The sequence below is a fragment of the Procambarus clarkii genome, chromosome 18 (genome assembly GCF_040958095.1).
Source record: "Procambarus clarkii isolate CNS0578487 chromosome 18, FALCON_Pclarkii_2.0, whole genome shotgun sequence".
Taxonomy (NCBI): Eukaryota; Metazoa; Arthropoda; class Malacostraca; order Decapoda; family Cambaridae; genus Procambarus; species Procambarus clarkii.
Window position 1 is genome coordinate 14,725,161 of NC_091167.1, and position 12,351 is coordinate 14,737,511.

The following is a 12,351-nucleotide window of genomic DNA, read 5'->3' on the forward strand; positions in this document are numbered from 1 at the left end:
CAATCTTCTCCATCACCTTGCATGGTATACAAGTTAAGGACACTGGCCTGTAGTTCAGTGTCTCTTGTCTGTCACCCTTTTTGTATACTGGGACCACATTCGCCGTCTTCCATATTTCTGGTAGGTCTCCCGTTTCCAGTGACCTACTATACACTATGGAGAGTGGCAAGCAAAGTGCTCCTGCACACTCTTTCAATACCCATGGTGATATTCCGTCCGGCCCAACAGCTTTTCTCACATCCAGCTCCAATAGGTGCTTCTTGACCTCATCTTTTGTAATTTCGAACCCTTCGAAGGTCGCCTGGTTTGCTGCCACCTCTCCTAGCGCCGTGACCTCTCCTTGTTCTATTGTAAAGACCTCCTGGAACCTTTTGTTGAGTTCTTCACACACCTCTTTGTCATTCTCTGTGTACCTGTCCTCGCCCACCCTAAGTTTCATCACCTGTTCCTTCACTGTTGTCTTCCTCCTGATGTGACTGTGTAGTAGCTTTGGTTCGGTCTTGGCTTTATTAGCTATATCATTTTCATACCTTTTCTCAGCTGCTCTTCTCACACTAACATACTCGTTCCTGGTTCTCTGGTATCTCTCTCCACTTTCTGGTGTTCTATTATTACGGAAGTTCCTCCATGCCCTTTTGTTCAGCTCCTTTGCTTTCATACATTCCCTATTAAACCACGGATTCTTCCTTTGCTTCTCGTTTTTTTCCTGTTGGGCCGGGATAAACCTGCTTACAGCCTCCTGACATTTTTGGGTGACATAGTCCATCATGTCTTGTACGGACTTGGTTCTGAGTTCTGTGTCCCATTGTATATCCTTAAGGAATTTATTCATCTCCTCATAGTTTCCCTTTCGGTACGCCAGCCCTTTGTTTCCCAGTTCTTTTTTGGGGGGAGATAATGTGTATGTGTGTGCGCGCGCGTGTGGAAAAAATCAGTTGATTGATTGACAGTTGAGAAACGGGAGCAAAGAGCCAGAGCTCAACCCACGCAAGCACAACTAGGTAAATACACTAGGCACCAGTCTTCAGTTAGGGATAAGTTTAATATACACTTTTTCCCTTGATTGGCCAATTAAGTAGATTGAGTCATAAACAATTCCTTGTTTACAGCTGTTGATTGTTACGCCTTGGGCAACGACCAATTAAATAGTAAGAAACTGTTAATTAGCAGTTATCTTTATCCATAAATATTATATATATTATATTTATCCTGTTTTCAATCTCAGTAAAATCTTATCAAGTCTTAACAAAGTTGAGCAATATTGATCAAGTATCAATTGATCTCTTGCATGGCTATAATCATGTAATAATATTTACTTCAAGATAACTAATGTAATTAATCCCTAATATGAGGCTAATGACAAATAACTAGTAACTATCGTTGTTGCAGTTACTTGAAACGTATTATACAGTTACTTTACAATAACTATTTAGAGAGCTAGACTAGACTATGTTTAACAAGATCAAGCAGATTTTGCGAGCCAGCTGAACCCGGATTCACGAAGCAGTTACTCAAACACTTACGAACCTGTACATCTTATTTCAATCTTTGGCGGCTTTGTTTACAATTATTAAACAGTTAATGAGCTGGGAAGCACCAGGAGGCTGTTTATAACAATAACAACAGTTGAATGGCAAGTTTTCATGCTTGTAAACTGTTTAATAAATGTAACCAAAGCCGTCAAAGATTGAGGAAAGATGTACACGTTATTAAGTACTTGCGTAACTGCTTCGTGAATCTGGCCCCAAAATACAGTAATTGTTAAACAGAGAGTAATCGCACTGACATGACTGCATCAGTGAGGACATCCTTAGGGGCTGTGAGGTGGATTCGAACCTATGTGCTGAGAGTTCCCACACACACGCTCTAAACAATTAGACCACAACATGGTCAAAAGAATTGCAACCTCGGGTACTACGGCACCCACGAGGATTCCTTGAGACTTCCACTGAAGCCGAGGCCGAGTTTCACACAACTCCAAACCCCCCCCCCCCCTTTCCCCTATGTACTCTGGCCCTGTCAACTAAGAACATAAGAACAAAAGAACAAAGGTAACTGCAGAAGGCCTATTGGCCCATACGAGGCAGCTCCTATTTATAACCACCCAATCCCACTCATATACATGTCCAACCCAAGCTTGAAACAATCGAGGGACCCCACCTCTACCACGCTACGCGGTAATTGGTTCCACAAATCAACAATCCTGTTACCAAACCAGTATTTACCCAGGTCTTTCCTTAATGTCAGGTGACATGATGGTGTACAAGTAGAAGAAGGGGCATAACATAAGAACCATTATGTTATTAAGAATTACTCTCTGTGTGAACCATTGAAGTAATCAAAGCAAACAGAGAATTATACTTTATTACTCAATTATAACTTTATCATAATTTATTTGTTAATTGTTGCAAGTCAATTTAATCCCTTCATGAGACAATAGAGGTCATGGGGAAATCAGAATATATTTCTTAACTTCTAAATTTAATCAGTTCATAACGAAGTGTTTTGTTTTTCTTATTAAAGTGTTGAATTCATCCTTATGTTGCTGTTGTGACTTATGGTAATTATTGACCATTATTATATATTAATCAATAATATAAGTATCTCCCATGACAAGTGTTTGGTCCTGCTGGAAGGTGGACAAGTGTTTGGTCCTACTGGAAGGTGGACAAGTGTTTGGTCCTGCTGGAAGGTGGACAAGTGTTTGGTCCTACTGGAAGGTGGACAAGTGTTTGGTCCTGCTGGAAGGTGGACAAGTGTTTGGTCCTGCTGGAAGGTGGACAAGTGTTTGGTCCTACTGGAAGGTGGACAAGTGTTTGGTCCTGCTGGAAGGTGGACAAGTGTTTGGTCCTGCTGGAAGGTGGACAAGTGTTTGGTCCTACTGGAAGGTGGACAAGTGTTTGGTCCTGCTGGAAGGTGGACAAGTGTTTGGTCCTACTGGAAGGTTGACAAGTGTTTGGTCCTACTGGAAGGTGGACAAGTGTTTGGTCCTGCTGGAAGGTGGACAAGTGTTTGGTCCTACTGGAAGGTTGACAAGTGTTTGGTCCTACTGGAAGGTGGACAAGTGTTTGGTCCTGCTGGAAGGTGGACAAGTGTTTGGTCCTGCTGGAAGGTGGACAAGTGTTTGGTCCTGCTGGAAGGTGGACAAGTGTTTGGTCCTGCTGGAAGGTGGACAAGTGTTTGGTCCTGCTGGAAGGTGGACAAGTGTTTGGTCCTACTGGAAGGTTGACAAGTGTTTGGTCCTGCTGGAAGGTGGACAAGTGTTTGGTCCTACTGGAAGGTGGACAAGTGTTTGGTCCTGCTGGAAGGTGGACAAGTGTTTGGTCCTGCTGGAAGGTTGACAAGTGTTTGGTCCTGCTGGAAGGTTGACAAGTGTTTTGTCCTACTGGAATGTGGACAAGTGTTTGGTCCTGCTGGAAGGTTGACAAGTGTTTTGTCCTGCTGGAAGGTTGACAAGTGTTTGGTCCTGCTGGAAGGTTGACAAGTGTTTTGTCCTGCTGGAAGGTTGACAAGTGTTTGGTCCTGCTGGAAGGTTGACAAGTGTTTGGTCCTGCTGGAAGGTTGACAAGTGTTTTGTCCTACTGGAAGGTGGACAAGTGTTTGGTCCTGCTGGAAGGTGGACAAGTGTTTGGTCCTGCTGGAAGGTGGACAAGTGTTTGGTCCTGCTGGAAGGTGGACAAGTGTTTTGTCCTACTGGAAGGTGGACAAGTGTTTTGTCCTACTGGAAGGTGGACAAGTGTTTTGTCCTGCTGGAAGGTGGACAAGTGTTTTGTCCTGCTGGAAGGTGGACAAGTGTTTTGTCCTGCTGGAAGGTGGACAAGTGTTTGGTCCTACTGGAAGGTGGACAAATATCTGAGGAAATTCACCGGGACCAACAATTAGTAATTCGTTCATTGATAGAATTACTTTCAGCTTCAAAGTAATAACTGAAAATTGGTATATTGAGAGCGGAGAGTTAAAATGTTAATATTAGTACACAGAGTAAAGGGTCTCGAATCTCCTTTGTATGGATACCTTCACACATAAATATAACCCATCATAATGAGACAGACATTACAGCCAAACTAGCGTGCAACAAAGATGAAGTTGAATTAGGTCTAGGTATCCCCATCTCTGCTGTCAAAACTGTATTGGTCCAAACACTCAGGTCTGATAGGAAAGAAATTACTGACTCCCAACGACCTGAAAGTACTAGTATAAAAAGCTATGATTTGTTCAGATCTGAAACCTATATCTATGGCCTGCACAAAACGTCCACCAGACTGTGCGACACAGTGGTTGCAAGGATCAGGTTGGGTTACCGTTACCTGTGGCAGGTGGCTGCAGGTGACGGATCTCCCAATCCTGAGCACTCCAGTTGCAAACTCTGTGAGCAGGAACTACGGCACGATCTCCCACACTACATCACCGAATGCCCAGTGATTAGAACTTTCAGACCAGTTGGCATGAGGTACCTGGAGCTTTGCAATTACTTTATTCACTCTCGTATTCTTGAAGATATCCTCACAGTATACCCAAAATTTGCCAGTGCAGGCTACTAAACATATGGCCCTGTATGACTAACCGTCCTGCGAGATGGGGACTTGTATTACCACTGCTACCTTATTCAATCTTGTGTTGATGATATCCTCAAAATGCATCCGAAATCTGCCAGTGCAGACTGCTTATCACATTCCTCTGTATGACTAACCATCCTGTGTGATGGGGATTTTTTAGCATCACCTAGTTAGCTTTTTTGACACACTGTACTCCACTTCATATAGTCTAGGGCAGCTGCACTAATGCAGATGTACCTCATGTATTAATAAAAAAAAGGTGCAGCGTTGTGTATTACTAAGACTAAGCGACAGTATTGTCAACCAATGTTAAGAGTGTCCACAGTTTCAGGGATCAATAATGATCACAATCTCCAGGAATTACTGATCTGAAATATTTAACTCACTATGGGGGACCATTCGTAATCTCACCTCTTGTTCCTACTATCTTGGGGAGTGTCTTACATAATGTTGTGTCTTGGGAATAGGGAGGAAATAGGGAAAGCACAATAGGGGGGAATCTTACCAGGAAATTACCTAGTGCGGGACTCGTGGTACTGGGAGTGGTCGGTACCAGAGCTCTCGTTTGTCTTTGATATTACTGAAGGATAGTTGATGGAGATAGAAAAAACTAAATGTCTCATGGTATATAGCTTATGCAACACAGCTTATGCAACACAGCTTATGCAACACAGCTTATGCAACACAGCTTATGCAACACAGCTTATGCAACACAGCTTATGCAACATAGCTTATGCAACATAGCTTATGCAACACAACTTATACAACATAGCTTATGCAACACAGCTTATGCAACACAGCTTATTCAACACAGCTTATGCAACACAGCTTATGCAACACAGCTTATGCAACACAGCTTATGCAACACAGCTTATTCAACACACCTTATGCAACACAGCTTATGCAACACAGCTTATACAACACAGCTTATGCAACACAGCTTATACAACACAGCTTATGCAACACAGCTTATGCAACACAGCTTATGCAACACAGCTTATGCAACACAGCTTATGCAACACAGCTTATGCAACACAGCTTATGCAACACAGCTTATGCAACACAGCTTATTCAACACAGGTTATTCAACACAGCTTATGCAACACAGCTTATGCAACACAGCTTATGCAACACAGCTTATACAACACAGCTTATACAACATAGCTTATACAACATAGCTTATGCAACACAGCTTATGCAACACACCTTATGCAACACAGCTTATGCAACACAGCTTATGCAACACAGCTTATACAACACAGCTTATGCAATACAACTTATACAACACAGCTTATACAACATAGCTTATACAACATAGCTTATGCAACACAGCTTATACAACACAGCTTATACAATATAGCTTATGTAACACAGCTTATGCAACACAGCTTATGCAACACAGGTTATGCAACACAGCTTATGCAACACAACTTATGCAACACAGCTTACACAACACAGCTTATGCAACACAGCTTATGCAACACAACTTATACAACACAGCTTATACAACATAGCTTATACAACATAGCTTATGCAACACAGGTTATGCAACACAGCTTATGCAACACGACTTATGCAACACAGCTTACACAACACAGCTTATGCAACACAGCTTATGCAACACAACTTATGCAACACAACTTATACAACACAGCTTATACAACATAGCTTATACAACATAGCTTATACAACATAGCTTATGCAACACAGCTTATGCAACACGACTTATGCAACACAGCTTACACAACACAGCTTATGCAACACAGCTTACACAACACGACTTATGCAACACAGCTTACACAACACAGCTTACACAACACAGCTTATGCAACACAGCTTATGCAACACAACTTATGCAACACAACTTATGCAACACAACTTATACAACACAGCTTATACAACATAGCTTATGCAACACAGCTTATGTAACACAGCTTACGCAACACAGCTTATACAACATAGCTTATGCAACACAGCTTACACAACACGACTTATGCAACACAGCTTACACAACACAGCTTACACAACACAGCTTATGCAACACAGCTTATGCAACACAACTTATGCAACACAACTTATGCAACACAGCTTATGCAACACGACTTATGCAACACAGCTTACACAACACAGCTTATGCAACACAGCTTATACAACACAGCTTATGCAACACAGCTTATGCAACACAACTTATACAACACAGCTTATACAACATAGCTTATGCAACACAGCTTATGCAACACAGCTTACGCAACACAGCTTATACAACATAGCTTATGCAACACAGCTTATGTAACACAGCTTACGCAACACAGCTTATACAACATAGCTTATGCAACACAGCTTATGTAACACAGCTTATGCAACACAGCTTATGCAACACAGCTTATACAACATAGCTTATTCAACACAACTTATGCAACACAGCTTATGCAACACAGCTTATACATCATAGCTTATGCAACACAGCTTATGCAACACAGCTTAAGCAACACAGCTTATACAACATAGCTTATGCAACACAGCTTATGTAACACAGCTTACGCAACACAGCTTATACAACACAGCTTATGCAACACAGCTTATGCAACACAGCTTATACAACATAGCTTATACAACATAGCTTATGCAACACAGCTTATGCAACACAGCTTATGCAACACAGCTTATGCAATATAGCTTATACAACATAGCTTATGCAACACAGCTTATGCAACATAGCTTATACAACATAGCTTATACAACATAGCTTATGCAACACAGCTTATGCAACACAGCTTATGCAACACAGCTTATACAACACAGCTTATGCAACACAGCTTATACAACACAGCTTATGCAACACAGCTTATGCAACACAGCTTATGCAACACAGCTTATGCAACACAACTTATGCAACACAGCTTACACAACACAGCTTATGCAACACAGCTTATGCAACACAGCTTACGCAACACAGGTTATGCAACACAGGTTATGCAACACAGCTTATGCAACACAGCTTATGCAACACAGCTTATGCAACACAGCTTATGCAACACAGCTTATACAACATAGCTTATGCAACACAGCTTATACAACACAGCTTATGCAACACAGCTCCAGGCTGAGAGTTTAACATTACAGATTATATATAATAGAGGTAACCCCCCCCCCTCTTGCTTCCCTTCAATTAAGGGTATATGGGCAATACTACCCATTAACTCTTATACCCTTCTTGCTGCAGCCTTGATGGGCACGACCTCACCCCCTCCCCCCCTCTCGTCCCACAGACATGTGTCGTCCCACAGACATGTGTCGTCCCACAGACATGTGTCGTCCCACAGACATGTGTCGTCCCACAGACATGTGTCGTCCCCACAGACATGTGTCGTCCCTCAGACATGTGTCGTAACACAGACATGTGTCGTCCCACAGACATGTGTCGTAACTCAGACATGTGTCGTCCCTCAGACATGTGTCGTCCCACAGACATGTGTCGTCCCACAGGCATGTGTCGCCCCACAGACATGTGTCGCCCCACAGACATGTGTCGCCCCACAGACATGTGTCGTAACTCAGACATGTGTCGTCCGTCAGACATGTGTCATCCCACAGACATGTGTCGTCCCACAGGCATGTGTCGCCCCACAGACATGTGTCGTCCCTCAGACATGTGTCGTCCCTCAGACATGTGTCGTCCCACAGGCATGTGTCGCCCCACAGACATGTGTCGTCCCTCAGACATGTGTCGTCCCTCAGACATGTGTCGTCCCACAGGCATGTGTCGCCCCACAGACATGTGTCGTCCCTCAGACATGTGTCGTAACTCAGACATGTGTCGTAACTCAGACATGTGTCGTCCCACAGACATGTGTTGTAACTCAGACATGTGTCGTCCCACAGACATGTGTCGTAACTCAGACATGTGTCGTAACTCAGACATGTGTCGTCCCACAGACATGTGTCGTAACTCAGACATGTGTCGTCCCTCAGACATATGTCGTCCCACAGACATGTGTCGTCCCTCAGACATGTGTCGTCCCTCAGACATGTGTCGTCCCACAGACACGTGTCGTAACTCAGACATGTGTCGTCCCACAGACATGTGTCGTAACTCAGACATGTGTCGTCCCTCAGACATGTGTCGTCCCACAGACATGTGTCGTTCCACAGACATGTGTCGTCCCTCAGACATGTGTCGTCCCACAGACATGTGTCGTCCCACAGATATGTGTCGTCCCACAGACACGTGTCGTAACTCAGACATGTGTCGTCCCACAGACATGTGTCGTCCCTCAGACATGTGTCGTCCCACAGACATGTGTCGTCCCTCAGACATGTGTCGTCCCACAGACATGTGTCGTCCCTCAGACATGTGTCGTCCCACAGACATGTGTCGTCCCTCAGACATGTGTCGTCCCTCAGACATGTGTCGCCCCACAGACATGTGTCGTCCCTCAGACATGTGTCGTCCCTCAGACATGTGTCGCCCCACAGACATGTGTCGTCCCTCAGACATGTGTCGTCCCTCAGACATGTGTCGCCCCACAGACATGTGTCGCCCCTCAGACATGTGTCGCCCCTCAGACATGTGTCGTCCCTCAGAGTGACGCTACAGAGCCGTAAACAACAGTACACAAGACTGAAGTGATGGATGAGACGGAAGCCCACATATATCACTAAGACCTCTATATATCTTGGCCAGGATTCGAACCCTTGGCATCCAGGATCACCTCTAAACGGACACAGTACCGTGACCTCCGCACCGTTGGTCATCTAAATTGATCACCATTTAAGTCTGACCAAACGTACAGGTTCCGTCTGCTCCACCGAAATGTAAAGGAACTAATTCACAGTCAATGATCAATTAGTATAGTTAGTTTAGTTCAATTATTATGCACCCCATACCCATCTTGTGGGCGGTAGTGGAAAGGGTTACAGAGGCACATAATGGGCTCAGGGACTGAACCCCACAATTCATTTAGCTAAGCAAGTTACAATCTTGATGAGCTAGTTACAAAATTCAGTATAAGTCGTCACATCAACAATGGGTTCGAGATCGACCACAAGTACAGTTTCTAAATTAAGCAACTGACATGTGGAGAGCTTGTGTCACAATTGATATGTTTGTCCTGCACACCGCCCCCCATCCAGTGGGCAGCGGTGGATAGGTTACACCGCCCCCCATCCAGTGGGCAGCGGTGGATAGGTTACAGTCACTTACTTACTACCTACAGTTAGCAAACTGGGGATATTTGGCTAAAATTTCTGGTAGCAGATCATTTTGAATGAAATATTTACACATCGCTGGAACATTGGTTATAGAATTGTCTCTAAATTCACGTATCTTTTCGCACTCCATCACATAGTGACGGAGGGTGTGCGAATAATTTTGTTGACACAGTTTACATTTGGTCAGGTCTACATCAGCAGATTATGAGAATTCCCAGAGATACTTGTAACCGAGTCTAAGCCGAGCAGTAGTAACATCTAGAAGTCTGCTGATTTTATTGGATGATCCATAGATGTGTGGCTCCTCTTGCATGATAGTATGATGATAGATGGAATTACTGGTGTCGATTTCACTTTGCCTCAGATCTACAAGATCTTGTTGAAGTTCTCGGTGTACTGCTGCTCTCAGATTGCTCATTGACAATCCAAGGTTACACTCAACGGCTCTTTTAAAGGCAGATTCTTTGGCTAACTTATCAGCTCTATCATGCATTCGGAGGCCAACAAGAGATGGAGACCACATAAAATGGACTCTGTTACCACCATTAATAATTTTGTTGTATTTGTGTATAGCTTCGGACACGAGCATGTTACAGTTATGCCTTAAAGAGTTGAGAGCAATTAAGGATGATAAGGAGTCACTTACAATTAATGTATTAAGTTTGGAGACTTGTACACATTTCAGTGCAAGGATCAAGGCAAATAGTTCGGTGTGAAGGGTAGAGGCCCAGTTGTTTATACGGACTCCCCACTCAAAATATAAGCCATTGCCCATTGTCAGGACAACTGCACCCGTGGGGCGGTGTAGGGAACCATGAGTGTATATGATTTGAGAGAGAGAATGCTCTGTGGACAGAGCATCAATATGTTCTTTATGTTCTTATGTTCTTATGTTCATTATGTTCTTAAGTCAGAGTGGGGAAATGTTGTAGGTGGAGTGCCTCAAGGCTCTGTCCTGGGACCTCTGTTGTTTATAATATATATAAATGATTTAGATTCAGGTTTGAGTAGCAACATTTGCAAATTTGCCGATGATACGAAAATCGGTAGGGAAATTAATTCGGAGGAGGACTCACTATCACTTCAAGTTGATCTAGATAGGGTTTTGAAATGGTCAAAGGATTGGCAGATGCAGTTTAATGCTGATAAATGTAAAGTTCTGAGGTTTGGTAATGATGATAGAGTTACAAGATACGAGCTAGATGGTGTTGAGATTGCGAAGTCGGATTGCGAAAGGGATCTGGGAGTTATGATTAGTAAGAATTTAAAACAAAAGGATCAATGCAAAGGATCAAAACGTAGTATACCATACAAATTGAATAGATCGAATACTAATGACTCAAAGTGGATAACAAAGAATTTGAAGAACCTTATAGGTAAAAAGAGAGCTTGGTACAAAAGGATTAAAAATGGGGAGGTCACTTTAGAACAGGAATTCGTACAACTGGTTAGAAATGTTAAAAAAGAGATAAGGAAAGCAAAAAGAAACTATGAAGTTCGCATAGCAGGGCAAGCAAAGACAAATCCTAAAGGGTTTTTTCAGTTATATCGTACTAAGACTAGGGAAAGGATAGGTCCATTAATAACTGAGACAGGTCAAATAACAGATAGTGATGAAGAGATGAGTAGTATTTTTAATAAATATTTTGTATCTGTATTTACTAAAGAGGAATTTAACAATATGCCTTCAGCCGAACAAGTCTATGTGGGTGGGGACGAGGACAGGTTGACGAGTTTAGCAGTTACCAGGGAGGATGTTCTTAAACAAATAGTAAAACTCAAACCAAACAAATCCCCAGGGCCGGATGAAGTGTTTGCCAGGGTGCTTAAAGAATGCAAAGAGGAGCTTTGTGACTCACTGTCAACCATATTTAATAAATCAATAGAGTCAGGCAGAGTGCCAGAGTTTTGGAATGTTGCTAATGTGATACCAGTTTTTAAGAAAGGAGATAGATCACTTGCGTCTAACTATCGACCAATTAGCCTAACGTCTATTGTGGGAAAGTTACTCGAATCTATAATAGCAAATAAAATTCGTCTTCATCTTGAAAAACATAAATTAATAATTGAGTCGCAGCATGGTTTTGTAAATGGCCGTTCATGTTTAACAAATTTGTTATATTTTTATTCTAGCATAGTTGAGGCAGTTGTTAGTGGTATATGCATGAATGTTCGTAATAAGGCGAATAGGACACTGGGATTTATTAATGGAAGCGTTAGTAACAAGACACCTGGTGTGGTTCTTAAGCTATATCTTGCTCTGGTTAGGCCCCATTTAGTGAGAGATTGTGTTAGCTGGAGCTCCGATTCTAATAACATTATTATTGCAATAATGGAAGGATTAGTAAAAGATTTGGTGAGTCTGGTTGGAGCTCTGAGAGCAGAGATGGATTCCCTGCGGGAGGAGGTACGACGGCTACGACTTCGGGAGGAAACGAAGGACGAGGCCAGTGTTGACGGGACCTCATTAAGAAGGACTGACGAGACCAGTATTAAGAAGTCCTCGTCTTGGCAAGTTGTGAAAGACAGGGGTCTTAAGAAGACCTTGGCAAAACCGACAACTAATAGCCTGCACCTAAGGACT

The 12,351-nt window shown here is 42.9% G+C and overlaps 1 protein-coding gene across 1 annotated transcript; it reads right to left on the bottom strand.

The window, feature by feature from the left end:
* Positions 1–8,139: 8,139 nt before the first annotated feature.
* Positions 8,140–9,126, bottom strand: LOC138365956 (uncharacterized). Its single transcript, XM_069326670.1, has one exon. The coding sequence runs from the start codon at positions 9,124–9,126 to the stop codon at positions 8,140–8,142; it is 987 nt and encodes a 328-aa protein (XP_069182771.1).
* Positions 9,127–12,351: the final 3,225 nt, after the last annotated feature.

Excerpts from the sequence above, each read along its gene's own strand:
- LOC138365956 (XM_069326670.1), bottom strand. The coding sequence starts at position 9,126 with ATGTCTGAGGGGCGACACATGTCTGAGGGGCGACACATGTCTGTGGGG.